We start from the raw sequence: 17,049 nt of genomic DNA, 5'->3' as shown, positions 1-17,049 counted from the left end.
TTATTATATATCCATCCCTCTCTGTTTCACTATTTTTCTAAGATACAAACGACCCTACACTATATATATATATATATAGTTATTATTATTAGCCGCCAAGAACCACGTACGTACGTACGTGGCTCCTCTTAACACATAGTATCGGTGATGTAAAGCCTCTGCATCACGGGGTCATACCCTACATTCTTATTCAGCTGAGCGAGAGTCCCGAGGATGGCGGTGTTTCTCGTCGACGGCATCATCGTCAAACAAATTACGCCCGGAACTTTTGTCGCAAAGGCGTTGATCGTGTGCAAGACCACATCAAGGTTCTCAAAATGGAAGGTCAACTCAGGAAATTCCCCCAGCTGCTTGTCGCTCCCGTAATAGCATAGAAGTGGCATGTCACTCCCCCCTTCCACCGGTTTCAACCTTATCACCTCCCTCAGCTTCTTCACAAGCAGAGAGTAAGCCTCGTCGTAGAGCACCGTCAACGCCGTGCCGGAGTCGATGAAGAACCCGCCGGTGCCGTCCGGTTTACGCTTGAACGTCCCCGGCGGCACGTTCAGCCGCTCGCCCTCGACGCTGATGTCATTCAAGGTGAGGTAATAGAAATTGAATCCTGTCTTACGAGCAAAGTCTTCCATCGGTGTGTAACCCCCTGAAAGCACCGCGCTCTTGCCAATTCTAAGCTGACTTCTACCTTCCAGTAAGCTCAAGCAGTGGGAGAACTGCCATCCTACGGCGTTGCCGATCTGTGAGGTCAGCGATAGCGACCCACCCGAGAGGCCGAGGATGCCGGCATCCATGGCCTGGTAGCTGCCGGCATTGTCGTTGCTGCATCCGAGCACCATATCGGCGAACGTGACGTGGTCGCCCTCGTCGGCCCTAAAGATCAGCGTATCGGAGCTGAGGTAACCGCTGGCGTAAGATCCATCGCCGTAGTAGTGGGTATAGATGCACTTGTCGTCGTAGCAGTTAGACGTGGTCACCTCGTCGCATGGGTTCGACGGGCAATCGAAGTAGCCGAAGGTAGAGGACTTGCGTGGGTCGAAAATGGCGTAGCTCTGGTTGTAGCAACGCCTGCAAGGGAGGCACTGAGTCCAGATGAGGTCGCTGCCGCTGTCGATCAAGAGGTACATGGGTTGCGGCGGAGTGCCGATCAAGACCTTCATGAGGTACTCGCCGGTTACGAGCTTCAACGGTGACCGGATCCCGGCCGCCGACAGGGCTACGTCATGCCCCATGCCCAAGAGGCTCTGACGTGAGAGCGAGCGGCGGTAGGCGGAGTCCCAACGGTCGGCGGCGGTGGCGTTGGGATCGTACAAGGGGGACAACGGCGAGTCACGGTGGATGATCGGCACGACGAATGAGAACGAAAGGCGGAAGAGAGCGGAGAGCGAGATGAGGAGTAGTTGGACTACTCTCGCCATGGCTACGAGTATTGCTACGATGGATCTTATGAGCAGTCTTTGGAATTATTAATTGGATTAAAAAGAGGAACGCTGTATCTTAGTGATGGTTGAATTAAGTTTCCATTCTTGGATGAATCCGAGAGTTCTTCTACTGGATGAATTGGCTGCAGTTGGTAGCCTTGCCCATGAATGATTGCCAAATGAGCAGCCAGCAGAGAATAGAAAGAACGTTAATCTCTACTCCTCCATCCATATATATATCCTCTCTATTATCTCCTTCCAAACTTATTAATATTAGCCACCAGTAATTAAAAAATTAGCCTTTTTTTGAGAGAAAACTTCTTCTTTTTCTCTCCCATTCCATCCCTGCAATTAATTTAATTTTTAATTAAATTAGAGAAAGAAAGAAAGAAAAAGAACAACAAAATTCATGCAGTCATTATACAATTGGCAAGGGAGATGCATGATCCTCTTCCTGCATGCCCAAATCATGCTTGCCTCTCTTCTTCGATTCCCTCTTTATATTTTGTTATCTTTGATCCTTTGATCTACATCTATTTATTCTAGACTAGTAGTGATTCATTTAAGTGTTGTTGTTGTTAATACGATACGAAGACATGTTAGAATTTCTCAACCTTAATCAAATTATACCTAAATTATGCGTAAATAGAATTATTAATAACTAGACGATTCAAACTAAGTTATAGACTGATTGAACTAAACCACCGAACTACTACAGTGGTGAGCCCAATAATTAGAAACTTTTTTAAATTTTTAAATTTTTTAACTATAATTTAGAGGTAAAAATATAATTTTCATATATATAAATATAGTCCTAAAAAAAAATATTCTCAACTAAATAAATTTGTAAAATAGACAATAAGGATAGTTTCATCTTTTTTTTTTTTTTTATATCTAGATTTTTAAATTTTAACTGTAATTTAACTCCAAGGGACATTTATATTAAATATAATAATTTTAATTTATTTATCTTTTTTAGTAGTTATCATCTAAATCTATATTTCTGCATAAAAATTACTTCCTTATAAGCTTACGATACGAATTCAAGGCGGCTCTTTTCTCCAAAAGAACCATAACCCTAACTCCCCCCGTCCGAACTATGGCTCTGTGGCGTCGGATTGGACCCGCCAGGCTCCAATTCCTCTCCCACCACTGCCGGAGGTGGCACTCCCTCCTCGCTGGCGGCTCGCGGTCGCAGGCGGAGGACCTCCGAGATGGGCGAAGGTGGTCGAGGATCGTACTTTCCCGTCTCTGTGCGTCGCCACCTCGTTCTGCCCGAAGTTTTGACTTTTTCCCGTTTAGATCCTTTGCGGCTCCGGTTCAAGTGGGTTTCTCGTTGTTCAATTTCTTCCTTTTAGCTTGTTGATCTTTTTTGAAAAGTCCTGATCTTTGTTGTTGTTGATCTGGATTTAGGCGAAAGCGAAGCCGAAACCGGATCCGGATGCCTCTGATGGCCCTCGGCTTAATGAGGCGATAACTGCACCCTTCATCAGGCTAGTTACTGAAGAAGGTATTAAATGCTGTTAGTGTGTCAATTGTTTGATATTAATCGGTGTCTTCTTGCTTTATCTTTCCTTTCATTTACAATTATGTCAGCAGTACCTACTCCTGCGTCCTCTTTAGATTTATCATCTAGATGTTCATGGTGGTGTTAGTCCGAGAAATTCTTACTTATTTCATTCAGTTTACAGGGCATAATGTCATCTCCAGGAGGGAAGCACTTGATCGTGCAATGAAGCTCAATCTTGACCTAGTTGAGGTAGACTTTCTTGATTTTTATATCTAAGATGCCTACTTGGTTTTGTCTGAATGGAAAAACCAGTTATTTTGGAAATGTTCGTTTGTTTTATTCTAATAGTTTACGTGAAAACCTAACTAACATGTATTCCCATGGGATTTATTATTGCGTAAATATATATCTTTTTCATTTAATAACATGGCTCGTGTAGTTTATACTGGAGAGATCGGTTCTTTTATTTTTTTAATCTTCTACAGCAATAGTTTTCATTCATTTATTCTCTGGTTACATATGATAGGTTCAAAGAACTGCAAATCCACCTGTTTGCAAGATCATGGACTTCCATAGGGAGAAGTATAAACAAGAAGTGAAGGAAAAGGAGCGTGCAAAAAGCAAGGTAAGCGGACTCTAATTCTTTTCGAGCAGTTACCTTATAAACAAGCCATGCATTCTTGTACACTTGTTTTTAAATTTAAGGAATTAATGCTTTTATGTGATTTTGTTGATGCAGTCTGCACTTACTCTACGCAGTGGGGAGAACAAAGAGGTCCGCTTTAAAGCAAAAACTGTGAGTAATTCTTTCAGAACACTTGTTTTTGTTGATAAATCATGACCTTTTAGCCTCTTCAAATGTATTTAAAAATTGAGCAGGTAATCGTAAGATTTTTCTTCTCAATTAATATGCCTTGTATACTCTTTAAGCTTGTTTGGGACTGGTAAATAATGTGTACTCTCTGATTGACTAACTGAACGTGGGAATTCCAAAAGAGATTTACTGTCACGTCTTTCCTGTTAATGATCTATTTAACCTGATCATGCAAATTGATAAGATTAATGCCTCAACATCTCCTAGGAACAGTGAAATAATGACAAATGATAACTGGCAGCACTTTTCCTAACCTACGATTTTGATTCTGAAATAGTTCATGTTTGATGTTGATTTTGTTCCATGTAAGTTTCAATGTCAGAATTGACTTCCTTCCCAAAGAAAAAAGTTAAGGAAGTCAATCTCTTGTCAATGGAAATCCCATGATGAAGGCCTTATTAAATAATTTTGGTTGTGCATCTCTCTTCCATTATTTGTGAGACCTACTAGCCAATTGATTTGTTAAGGAAACAATAATCTAATGTGATAAATCAAACCTTCTCTATTTAGCTTCTCTGATAGTATCATTGAAGTCTGATCTTCTCTCTGGCAGGAACTGAAAGACCTAAAAGTCAAAGCAGATTCAATTACAAGGCTGATGGAGCGTGGATACAGAGTCAAGGTACTTGAAATTTTCATTGTAATGTTTAAGCCAGTATTCGTCCTGTCCGTCTTATAACATACAACTTGGCAAGAGATCTTGAATTTCCCATTCTTAACTGAATTTTGCATCATTAGACAGAAAAGTTGGTTTTTTTGAAAATAATGTCAATCTGATTGTCATCTAGGGATCTAGGTGATCTAATGTCTTCTATATTTGTAGCCTCCATCTTCACCTAGATCTTTGCCAGTGTCTCATGGGTTGTAAGTTCAGAGACTGATTTTTTAATGCACGTTTTGATGTTTTGACATGAGAATAATATCTGTATTGGCATCTTTTGATGGATTTTTTTTTTGTTTTATTTATGATGTGTGGGAAAGTACTTCTATGGCAAGCCGTACCTCCAATCAGAGCTTCAGAAATTTATATTAGATAGCAAACTGTGATTTTCATCCATTTGTTCTAGCAAATTAGGAGGTCCAGAAGCTGAATTATCTGAGATTTATCTGATATTAACACGACCACGATCTTTTATGTAACAGTGTACAGCCGTGCCTGCAGGCAAAGAAGATGATGATTTAGGGGGGCTGCTGTCACGCCTGTTAACTCTGGTGACTTTCATTCCTGTTTGACGCCTCCGTACTTATATTTACATTTGATCTCCCAGAAGATATCAACCACTAGATGCTTCTCACATGTTATAACCATCCCGAAGTCATGGTATCACTTGTTAGTTAGTTCTTCTATATGTGTCACTAACATAGCCATGCATTTATTGCATTAAACAGATTCAAGATGTTTCTGTTGTGGAAAGTGGTCCACATGTGGACTCAAAGCAGGCCTATGTGATAGTCAGGCATGTCAAGTTTGCAACAAAAAAAATAGGAAAAAAGGTAAGCGAGATTGTAGACAGTGTGAGTAAAGGGGTTTCCAAAGCACCTACAGCAATCAGAACTACCAGTGGAGATGAGAAGACAATCCAAGTTGAAGAAGAGTGGGAACCTGTTGAATACAATTCAGAAATTGATGGGGAAGCATTCTCTGAGAAATTTGATGAACCTTCTGCCCCAAACAAAGTCCTGGGCGGACGTTTTAACAATAATTTCGAGAAGCTACACACTGTTGAGGATGGAGATACTGCTGATTCTGGCATTGGTCGAGTAAGGGATAATGAAGTCCGACACTCCCATCACAAAGATAAGTATATTAACAAGCCATTGCATACAAAACTTCCTGCTAATTCTGCTTTCTCCAAGTTGCCAGCTTCTGAAGCTGGACTGAGCTCAACAAAAACAAAACTAGAAATGGTAAAGGAACAGAAGGAAGAGCCATCTATCATGGAAAGTAATCGGTATAGCAGGACTGAGCTCAAGGGAAGATTACAGCCGACAAAGTTAACAGAGAGCAACAGAATACCTGACACTAGGGAAGTCTTCAGTGAACGTAAATTACGGCCAGATTCTATGAGAAATGAATATCAAGGGCGTGATCAGTTCAAACCAAACCAAAGACAGTTCTCTCCAAACCATCCTAGTTCGTCATCACCAAGCTATGGAAGTTTTGCTGTTAAAGAAACTCCTGGTTCTGGTGATCAGGTCAAATTGGAGCGTCCAGCCAGTGGCAACCATGGTAATCCAACTTCACCTTCAAAAAGCTTTGGACTCTTCAGTTCTACAAAAGCCGGTGGTTCTACTGAGGAAAAGAACTTGAAAGATGTCACTGGTGATAAACTTAATAAACTTGGTTCGTCAACACAAACATTTGGGATTTTCAGTGCTCCCACTCCCAGAACTGTTCCTCCTCGTGAAGGTGGAAACTTGGAAAACAATACAGTTGGCAAACCTGATAATAGTAGGTCTCCTCCAACACCAAAATTTGGAACTTTTAGTGCTGCAAGGCCCACTGTATCCAGTGATGCCAGTGACTTTATAGATACTGAAACTGGCAAGTCCAATACTACTAGCTCACCAACACCAAGATATGGAACTTTCAGTACCAGAAAAACTGCTGCCTCGAACAACCAGAGATAGATAATACAATTGGAGATATGTGTACCATTTATCACCAAGATCTTCCTGGAAACTGCTATTGACCAGAGGTAGAGATGACTGTCTCTTCTTGACGGCCTCCAAACTAGGCCACCGCATTACTGTTCACATTGCAGCTGAAGTGCGATGATACTATGGAATGTACCACTGAGCTGGATCCATTTATTTATTCTATTACAAGAGAGTTTTCTTTTCTTGGTCTTTGGTCCAGAAGAATTTTGTTCTTTCTCGTTAGAAAAGAAAAGAAAAAAAAAGGGCGATTATTGGTTCAAAGTACTAGTTGGAAGTACTGCGGACAAAACTTCTTCCATTTATATGATGTGGGCAAATAAAATCCTTTTGATTCCTACTGTAGTTTTTATTTGGAGGATAAGAACATATGTATACTCGTAGTGTATTCTTTATTCCGAGTCTTGTACCAAATTTAAGCTGTCATGCTAATTTCTAGGCTACAAGCTTAAGCTTTTCAGTATGTTGACGTGAAATCCTTCTTCCACTAGGTTCACCTGAAGAAATGGGGTCATCTGAGCGAACTGGTCGCCATCAGAAGAGTTCGAGAATTATCTTAAACAAAACATAGATAAAAGGAAGAGATACAACTCAGTCATGCTGTTGAATAAATTCTTATTCAAGGTTTGACTGTCAAAATTATAAAACAGGTAACTAAAGGGATCATCCAAATACAAGGATTATGATAAATAAAGCACTCTGGCTTCTGTTAACTAGCCATATTTTAGCCATCTCACAACTTCAGTGCACTCTACACAATGCTCTAAATTTAATATTGCTGATGAAATCTCCAGAGTTCCAGAGATGGCCTCAATAGTGCAGTTTGATCTGGGTATAAAGCTATAGACTGCAGGTCTTAAGGTAGTCTATCAGATTTCTTCTAATGGCTCAGCAGTGGCTACATTTGCTTCGTACGGCTCAAAGTCATAATCATCATCTTCATCTTTCATATTTCTTCCGAAAACGAATGGCTTTGTACCCATGGTAGTGAAAGGCATTAGACCAAAAGCTCGTGCAGTTTTAATCTCCCTGGCAACCTTCCGCTGAGCCTTGGCACTTATACGGGTCTGCATAGAAGAATCAGAAATGAGTTCATCTTGGTTTCAAATACTTCAAATTTTAAAAAATTCAGAATTTATGGTTTGATCAAGAAGTAGCACTAAATTTTTTTTTAATTTGTACTTCTATATAATTGCAACTATCTACTTGATGCGAGTAAAAAATAAGATAGTACGGATTATGGACGTAGAGACCACCATATCTCTTTTATTTGGCAATTTTGAAGCCAAATATCATATTTTCTTTTCATCACGCCTACTCTTCAATTTCTGCAATCAGACATCCATGTATATCAAATCATTAAAAATGCTAACATTCAACATAGACAGCCCTCCTGCCCCATCCTAAACTGAAGTCAAGCCTAGAACTATCTTTAAAAAAGGTCATAAATTGTATCAACATCACCAGTGAACATTATAGCTGACAACTCATGAGCACTACCCTACAATGTTCAAGGCAAACTGATACTTTATTTAATACAAACTATTAAATGGCATGAGTATATAACACAACTGTTCCATGTCTAATAATCAGTTCTGCCCAAACTGAACCTTCATCCAAATGTTGGCTATCACCACAAGCCAATCCCCATTGCACATCATCATTTGTGAGACATGGTGAGCCAATTGAACACGGATATACACTGTAAGTGTTTTTAGTAGGATTATTCTTATGCGTTATCTGATAAATAACCATCCTATATGACCCAAATAGCTAGTATCATTAGTTATCTGTTTATTGCCCAATATGCATTTGCCTCCTTACTCAAGAGTCAGAGGCCTTTTAATACAGTGACAACAAGAATCATGTATTCTTTTCCTCCTTTTCTTTCTTGAATAACAGGGAAGAGAACTTTTGCAGTATTTACCTGACTTCTTTTAATGATAATTCCTGCTTCTGTAAGAAATTTCGAGAGGAATCTCACATTCTGCATCATATGAGATCAAATGTTAGAATAGGAATTTCAGAACATGACATAAGGTTACAGAAGATACTATCTAAAGAAAGTAAGTATAGCCTATTTATATCAATGGTGAAGCAGGAAATCACAACCTCATGCAACACCCTTGAACAATTTTCTACCCAAATTGTTGCATATTGCATACATATATGCATGTGCATACATGTATGCTTATGTGTGTAGTTTATATTCGCTTTTCTATCCACAGAATTCAAAATATGGCCGAGTTAAACAAAGAAATTTCCAACTATGCTTAAAATTCAAGGAAGTAGGTCCAAAAAAAAAAAAAAAAAATCAAAGAATTACAGTGTGTGGCTGGCTATATTTTTCTTTTATAAATTAAATTGCTTATGCTTCAAATTCTCCCAAATGATGGGGTAAGGCTACATCTCCCAAATTCTCCCAAATGTTTTAATTTAGTGACCTCAACTCATGAAGTTCATGCAGAATTACAGATACACTATTCAAAGGCAACGCGACACCAACTAATTTCATATGGATACCATAAACTTCACACCATTTTTAAAACTCACCCTGAAGTCTGCTTTCTTTAGAACCTCTGCTGTAGTCGTTTCAAACTCGTATCGTTTGAAACTTTTTGATACTGCAGGCTTTGTAAGATCAAGATCCTACAAGCAGTTGACCGCAAAGTAAGTAATGAACAAGCATTCATAAAAAATAACTGCCAAACAAAGTACATCAAATCCCTTGTAACATTCAGACAACTACATTGGATAATGCAACGCATCTTACCTTAGTAGTGTAAGTTGTTCCTGGTCTAAAAGTAACATCTGGCCTGAAGGCATAATCTTCATTATGGATTTCATCAGTACAAACGAACGCGCGAGCCGCATTCTCCAATTTCTCATCCATACCATCTGCCAGCGAATCAAATCTTTCACCAAGACCATCCATAAATCGGGAATCACCACCTTCGCCCGATCTGGAACCCAGGTTGGATCTTCCATGAGCTCTTTCAAGCTTATCAAGTTTCCGGAAAAAGGAATCAGTATTTGAACTCTTGTCGATATCGCCAAATAAACGCCTTTCGAAGTCATCCGCACTCTCGAAAGAGTTATCGTTGCTATCACCTGCTTACGTTTGAAGATTATTACATTCAGAAAATTGCAAATATGCACAAAAAATCGATGCTTCTTATCATAAATGAAGAAGATGAACTCTAAATGGAACTACGTCAAGGAGAAAGATTTATCAACGAAGTGGTAGGATTCGGAGGAACCGAGGGAAAATTTTACCCGAGTGGAAACGATGCTTGAGGATTGAAACCGTCGCGGGGTTCGAGGAGAGGAAGAAACCTCGGCGATACAGCATCGCTTTTTGCAGCGCCATTCTTTTGCCACCACTCTTCTTCTCCACGTCTCGATCCAAGTTGAGACCCGGGTGGAGTTCGAGTCTGGGAGAGTAGGGAAGAAAAATTCTTCCTTTCCGATTAAGAACAGCGTTAGGGTTTTGGCAGCTCGAGTTGGGCTTAATGGGCCTACTGGGCTCGGCCTTAACCCGGAATGTTCTAGGCTTTAATTTTCTTTTAGAGAAATGGTTTTATCCAGCCAAACCCAGGGTTTTGCCGCGATCTCGCTTCCTTTCCTTTCTAGGGCTTCCGTAGCATCGCTACCACGAGCTCCGATCAAGATGGATTTCGACGAGTACGAGTACTTAGAGAAGGCGGTGGAGGATCCCAAGCCGCAGTCTAATGGGACCAAGGAGAAGGAACGGGGCAGTGACTCCAAGCGCCGGAGCGAGTCCGACCGCGACGGCGACCACCGCTCGAAGCGGTCGAGGTCGGAGGACGATGGCGACAGAAGACGAGAGCGCGGCTCTTCGCGGCACCGGTCGTCGTCGGAGCGCGGCGAGGGGGAGCGGCACAGGAGCGGGAGGGAGCACAGGGAGTCCTCCCGGGACGACAGGGAGAGGGAAAGGGAGAGGGAGAAGAGTAGGGACAGGGAAAGGGAGAGGGAGAAGAGTAGGGACAGGGAAAGGGAGAAAGAGCGCGATAAGGATAAGGAAAGGGATCGTGAGAGAGAGCGGTCCCGAAGGAGCAGGAGCCGGTCGGAGAGGCGTCGGGAGGAGGAGGAAGAGCGGTACAGGGAGAGGAGCAGGGAGAAGGAGTACAGATCAAGGGAGCGTGGAGATAGAGACCGCGATCTCAGGTGCCAATTCTCTTATCGTTCTTATTCATTCAATCGAAAAGTTTGTTCTTTTAATCATGTGAAATATAATGATGCTGGGGAAACGAGCTTATTGTGTGTGATTTTGATGAATTAAAAGATTGGGAGAAAGAACTTTTACCACTCGATAATCATTTAAATCTTAAGGGACAAACACCTGAGATTCTCTAGTTTTGTACCAATAGGTTAAACAGCCAGCCTATATGAGCTACTTGATGAGTTTTGATATATATATATATATTCCATCAATTCATATATTAATGTTACTTGCACTACTCACCTTTTGCTGATAATGGTATTTTCATTGGTTTCTTTCTGTCTAAGCTTTGCAAAAATATCATAGGAGCATCTTGAAGAAATTGGTTTTAGTTTGAATTATTATTATGTGACAACGATTGTATTGTGGCTCTGTCTTTATAGGGAATTAGGAATTTTAGTTGGCCATGCATGCGCATGTGGCTTTATTGGGTGTGTAGCCTCTCAGGTTGAGAGCTTTGTAACATCCTTGTAAATCGACATTTGTATAAGTATTAAGTCCCCCTACCACCATACTTTTCCTATTTCTCTCTTCCCTTTTTTCGATTTCAATAAGGCAAGCTGCTTCTTGTCATAGAGCTCTTATAATTTGCACAAGGAAGTATTGGTGGCATGGGAATTGAATTATTGGTAGCAGGGTATTTGTTCTATTAATTTTGACATTAAATCTGGTAGATGCTACTGTTCAGTTATGTAGCTTTCTACTAAATTATGATCGTTGAATATCTGAATATTGAACATTGGTATGGGAACTCGCAGATATGCTAGAGCAAACTTCAGGTGGCCCTGGCAACTGAGCCTGACTCAGGATTTCAGGTCGTGGGTCTTGAAAATTTACACTTATTAGATAAGTTGTCATATGAAGACTGGGCTGGCTAGATCCGGAGGTTTTGGAGATCATTGATGATGTCATCTTGTGATTATAGTTTTCCTGCACCTCAGAACAAGATAGCTGAACTATATTTGCTCTGTTGCAGAAATGCTGGTGAGGGGAATTTTGGGCTTTTCACTGAAGCATTGCATCTTCTGATGCTTATGAGGAAATGGGTGTTCAGTCTGCTGCAAAGACAACCTCTTTCATTTTATTTTTTTCTTAATCCTCTTTTGCAGGAGATGTTGTTACAAGTTTCTCTTGTTGATGTTCTTCCATTGCATGAGAATATACCTATATGTCCCAAATTGGGTTGTTTAGATTCCATGGCCTGCTAGTTCTATTTTGTAAAAGTCCACTTTTCCGTAATTTGTAATCTGATGTGATTCTTTTAGTGGTTATCACCTCTTGAATCTCACCTTCCAACAGCTTAGGTTCCAGCCTATTCTTTAGCCATTATCTCTTTGTTACATCCTAACATTTGTGTACTTCTGATAGTTATAGAAAGCACTTCCTCAAATCGAATGACTTTTTCTCCTGTTCTTTGTTGTCTTTTAAGTTTTTCCAGTTTCATTTTATGCATCACTATACTGTTCATCCCATGATTTAGAATTGATCAATATGCTGCTGTCCTTCGCCATTATATGCATTTATTGCATTTGTAATTTAGACTGGATCCGCATATTTTATTCTAGAGTCGGACTTTTGTGAAATGCTTCTCTTCTATCATCTTTCACTCTTTAGTTCCACAAGCTTGAGGTTCCATATGCTAGTTGTCAATTACTAGTCATAAACAGGTCGAGAAACCAAATTTTGAGGACTTCAGATGCATTTCTTACTTGGTTAATATATAACTGCAGATGAATACGATCATATATTTCAATTATCAAATTTCAGCAATGCAGTTTTGAAAGGTACAACCCTATATAAATATTAGCATGCTCCATGTGGTTCTTAATAAATGTTTTTTAAGAGTGATAACAATTAATGATGATATAAACACCTTGGTTGTACTATTTCAGCGTCTTTTTCTGGTGTTCGAGATACCTTTAGTCTTCAACTTAATGCTTAGTTGTTTGCAGTTCTATTAAATATTGCTTCTGAGACTTTGTTCCACTAATTTTATTTTTCTTCCGTCTCTGCTTACTGATGCTGGTGCTATAAGTTATTGCTGAGTGTTGATTATTAAATATAGTTTTACAGCTGTCAGTGGGTTACGCAACATTCCTATGCATTACTATAGAGAAACTGTTAAATTTTCTCGAGAATTTTTTAGTGTTCTCATTGAGGCATCCATATCATTTGAACAGGACATTTAAATACAAAGACAGCATATTTTTCTAAATCTGTTTTTTTTTTCATTTCTTGTTCTTCTCTTTGCCCTTTATTATGTTAAAATAATTTTATGATAAACTTGATTCATTTTTTTATTTTATTTCTTTGCTGAAATATCCTCATCTTTCATGCAGACGCCATAGAGAAAAGAAAGAAGAAGTTGCAGAACCAGAGGCTGATCCAGAAAGAGATCAGAGAACTGTATTTGCTTATCAGGTTTTCCTTTTAGAATGTTCTTATACATTTTATCTTTGTCAATTCTATCTTAATAGGTGTGCTTGATTATATTTTCTTATGTAATGTCTTGTTGAATGATACATATTTTGTACTTGTAGCTCTCTTTGAAGGCTGACGAAAGAGATGTTTACGAGTTCTTTTCAAGGGCTGGAAAGGTTAGAACTTAGAACTCAGATAAAATTTCATATTCAGGCATTTGAATATAATTAATTAATGATTTTCTTTACTATTTTAGGTACGGGATGTCCGTCTTATCATGGATAGAAATTCAAGGCGGTCTAAAGGAGTTGGGTATGAATTATCTTATAATTTTTTATCATTATTTTTCTCTTTTGTATTACATGAATTGAAGGGAAATGTTTGCTGAGATTTTTTTGTTAATTTTTTAATTTTATTAATATGTCAGAATCAGTGTTCTTGGATGAAGCTTATATTATTAATTATTAATTTTGAGGAAAATATTTTATTATTTTTATCCAAACTGATATTTCAGGTACATTGAGTTTTATGATGTGATGTCAGTTCCTATGGCAATAGCTCTTTCTGGTCAGCCGCTTCTTGGTCAACCAGTAATGGTAAAGCCCTCAGAAGCAGAAAAGAATCTTGTGCAGTCAAATACTGCTACTGGGAGTGCTGCTTCAGGTGGAGCGAGAAAGCTGTATGTTGGCAATCTTCACTCCAACATCACTGAGGATCAACTTCGACAGGTTAGTTGCATAATATCTTCCTTATTGTTGACCGCTTATGTGTAGTTCAAATCGATTCTTTATGTTTTGCATCATATTTCACTGCTTCCTCCTCTGACTTTGGATGGCTATTTTTAGGTTTTTGAACCATTTGGCCAAGTGGAGCTCATCCAATTGCCTGTTGACCCATTGACTGGGCTTTGCAAAGGTTTTGGTTTTATTCAGGCAAGTACCTTTTTATCAAAAGTATTGTTTTATTCTTCTCAAACAGCTGGCACATGGATCATGATATATTGATGCTTAATTATAGTTTGCTCGCCTTGAAGATGCAAGAGCTGCGCAGAGTTTAAATGGGCAACTTGACATTGCTGGCAGGATTATCAAGGTAGTCTCTTTATCCTGAACTAATTTGTTCTTAGTGTTGGTATTTGGATGGTGGAGGACAGTTTGATGTTCTTCTAAATTTTTTTTTTTTCAGGTTTCAGCTGTAACAGAACAAGCTGGTGTTCAAGATGCTAACACAAATGCTGGAGATTTAGATGATGATGAGGGTGAAGGCTTGGTTTGCATCTTTTCTTTTCTCTTTTCTTTTTCTTTGTTTATATTTTGAATTATTTCTGGTAATTTTCTGATCTTTTGCCATCACATATTAAAAAGGCAGGGACCTTTAGTTGGATAGATACTTGATATATAGTAGGGAATATTTAAATAAATTTTGGAATAGGAAAAAAAAAGGTTTAAACATACATGATCTTCTCTGACATCCTTATGCAGAGGATGTTATGCCTGTTATTCTAGCCTTTGGTAATAAGACTATACTGAAGTAGCTTTATGTAGATTTTGATTGCAATATCATTTTACTTCCCTTCCACATGTTTGATCAGACTTCAAAGTACTTCGTTTATGATCATTGATTTGTTTATTTTTAATCTTCTGTTCTATTAATTTATAGAAGCTACAATACCAGGAGATATCATTAGATAAAATGTGACTGCAATATATATACTTGTTATTGTATTTGCCTAATTCTTCCTTCTGATAGTATGATATGGGTGATTCATCTGCAGGCACTCAATGCTAGTTCTAGAGCTTTACTCATGCAGAAGTTGGATAGAAGTGGCATTACCACCAGGTATGGTGCAACAGGGATTTTAGATGATCTGGAAATGTATTTTCTGCTAAAAGTTATGTTTCTCACTTTCTTGGAGCTTATTAACTTTTGAATGAAAAAAGATTCCATTTAGCTGCATTTCGTTCTATATGTTAATTCCAAAAATATTAAATCATTCTATTAAACATTTCCTTTGTTCTGCAGTATTGCTAGTGGAGTTGTAGCTCCTGCTGCCAACACCGCTCCTCTCTCCTTACCAACATCTGTTCTTGGTACTCCTCCGTTGGCTTCTCCTCTGCTGCAGCCTGTGTTGCCTACTGTTGGAGGCTTATCAACTCTAGGTCTTCTTCCAGTTCCTAACCCAAGCATGCAATCTTTTGAGGTTGCTACTCCCACGGATTGTTTGTTGCTGAAGAATATGTTTGATCCAAGTGTGGAGGTTAGTTGGGCTTCTCACAGCTTGATGTGATTAATTTTCAATTAGATTATTTACTATATTTACTTGCTTTATTTGAACAATTATAATATTAGCCTAATGTGTGGGGGATGTCCACACACCATTTTTCTATTGGATCAGTTATTAGTTTAGGTAGTCAATTTGGGCTAGGTTAGATCAGGTTAGTGGGCTGTTCTCTTTGGCTTTATCTTTTAGTTATAAATTTCAGATCTGCTAGTTTGTTTAGTTTAAGTTGAATTGAATTTAATCTTGCTTATTTTTTAATATAAAACTTGTCATTTACTGCTTTTATTTTTTGTTTTGCTGAATTCATTTAATCTAAATTTGATCATATGTTCAAACATTTGTTTGCAATTTTGGGTTGCATTAGCGTTCCTCTCTGTCTCTATCCCCACTTTGTCTTTTAAATGCCTCCTTTGCTGTTTTACCTAACGGACAGCTGTAATGCTTACTGTTGCAGACCGAACCTGATTTTGATTTAGATATTAAAGATGATGTTGAAGCTGAATGTTCCAAATTTGGTACAGTGAAACACATTTTTGTGGACAAGTAAGTTATGATCTATTTTAATTCTTTTTTGTAAGTCACGCATCATGTGTATATATACGTACTGCTCTCAGCTAGTATTTTTTTCCCGCTATGATAATCCTTGGTGGAGACAGGATGACTGCTGGCTTCGTTTATCTGCGGTTTGATAGTATCGCTTCAGCCATGGCTGCACAGCGGGCGCTCCATGGTAGATGGTTTGCAGGAAAGATGATTACAGCAAGCTATCTGGTAATCTCTTCTTGTCTCCTCTTTATCCACAATCTATGGCCTTATTGTATCTCTTCTTACTGACCTCCTGATTCTTTTCTTTCTCCTCAATCCAGACTCCCCAATACTACGCCGCAAAATTTCCAAGCAAAAGTTGAAGTCGCTTTCGCTACTAGTCCATCAGAAAGACAATGGCGGCAGAGATTTCTTGGATGCCTTTCCTGCAACACTGGGTGCTCCCTGAGAGACTGTTGGCAGTTAAATTAGCTCATCTGCCAAACTTTAGAACCGCTGTAAAGTGACCTTCACTATTCTTCCAGCAATGCTCACTGTAACACTTCAATTGTTGGAAGAATTTGATCCTTTTCATTTCTTTTCTTTCTTCCTTCCTTGTGTGCAAGTGTAACTAATGGATATTATTACGAACTCATTTGTAGTTAATTTCGCCATCATGGCACTTTCTTCAAGATTATGCATTTGACTTTTGAGTTTGGAGAAGTTGCATATTGATCATGTGTATATAAAATTTCCTCTTCCCTATATATTGTCATGTGATCATTAAATACCAGAAACTTTTAACCAATAAATGGACGGTCAACGTCGCAAGTAATGCTCACGTTTGTTTCTCCAAAGAGAACTATTTGTGGTGTATAGCAACTTAGACTAGTCAACCTTTGGGTGGTATCAACTGTCATGGTCCTCCTTTTTCTCCTCTAGAAGTAATAGTCGTGTCGTCTCCTCATTGGACCACGAAAGACCCACGTGGATGGACCCTAAATCCATTAGTTTAAGCTTCACGGCAGATCGCCGCAAAAGATTCTTGGGTCTAATCCTCACTAATTAAAGATGATAGTCGTTATAGCTTATATATCATAATTATGAAAGCCCTTTGAGTCC

General features: G+C 39.0%; 4 protein-coding genes across 5 annotated transcripts; 2 read left to right on the top strand and 2 right to left on the bottom strand.

Moving 5' to 3' along the window:
- Positions 1–128: 128 nt before the first annotated feature.
- Positions 129–1,456, bottom strand: LOC140761304 (probable aspartic protease At2g35615). The gene has a single exon (XM_073098577.1). It carries the CDS (start codon positions 1,410–1,412, stop codon positions 129–131), a length of 1,284 nt encoding a protein of 427 aa, XP_072954678.1. The 5' UTR covers positions 1,413–1,456.
- Positions 1,457–2,457: 1,001 nt separating this feature from the next.
- Positions 2,458–6,802, top strand: LOC140760908 (translation initiation factor IF3-1, mitochondrial). Of its 2 annotated transcripts, none has more exons than XM_073097987.1 (8): positions 2,458–2,739; positions 2,829–2,925; positions 3,107–3,174; positions 3,452–3,550; positions 3,665–3,721; positions 4,353–4,421; positions 4,943–5,011; positions 5,189–6,802. In XM_073097987.1, the coding sequence occupies exons 1-8, from the start codon at positions 2,515–2,517 to the stop codon at positions 6,428–6,430; spliced, it is 1,926 nt and encodes a 641-aa protein (XP_072954088.1). In that variant the 5' UTR covers positions 2,458–2,514; the 3' UTR covers positions 6,431–6,802. The 2 variants fall into 2 exon arrangements, with proteins under 2 accessions (XP_072954088.1, XP_072954089.1); XM_073097988.1 differs by having other exon boundaries at positions 2,712–2,739; positions 3,100–3,174.
- Positions 6,803–7,000: 198 nt separating this feature from the next.
- Positions 7,001–9,923, bottom strand: LOC140760910 (uncharacterized). The gene is made up of 5 exons (XM_073097991.1): positions 9,734–9,923; positions 9,231–9,568; positions 9,011–9,106; positions 8,385–8,444; positions 7,001–7,524 (listed from the first exon to the last, which is right to left on the bottom strand). Exons 1-5 carry the CDS (start codon positions 9,825–9,827, stop codon positions 7,327–7,329), a joined length of 786 nt encoding a protein of 261 aa, XP_072954092.1. The 5' UTR covers positions 9,828–9,923; the 3' UTR covers positions 7,001–7,326.
- Positions 9,924–10,016: 93 nt separating this feature from the next.
- Positions 10,017–16,619, top strand: LOC140760909 (uncharacterized). Its single transcript, XM_073097990.1, has 13 exons — positions 10,017–10,645; positions 13,040–13,121; positions 13,241–13,297; positions 13,378–13,433; positions 13,636–13,849; positions 13,967–14,053; positions 14,139–14,213; positions 14,307–14,390; positions 14,896–14,960; positions 15,144–15,378; positions 15,857–15,945; positions 16,059–16,173; positions 16,269–16,619. Exons 1-13 carry the CDS (start codon positions 10,032–10,034, stop codon positions 16,308–16,310), a joined length of 1,815 nt encoding a protein of 604 aa, XP_072954091.1. The 5' UTR covers positions 10,017–10,031; the 3' UTR covers positions 16,311–16,619.
- Positions 16,620–17,049: the final 430 nt, after the last annotated feature.

Source organism: Typha angustifolia, chromosome 6 (genome assembly GCF_048772165.1).
Source record: "Typha angustifolia cultivar Huaian chromosome 6, ASM4877216v1, whole genome shotgun sequence".
NCBI lineage: Eukaryota > Viridiplantae > Streptophyta > Magnoliopsida > Poales > Typhaceae > Typha > Typha angustifolia.
This window is presented reverse-complemented; position numbering and strand designations above follow the sequence as displayed.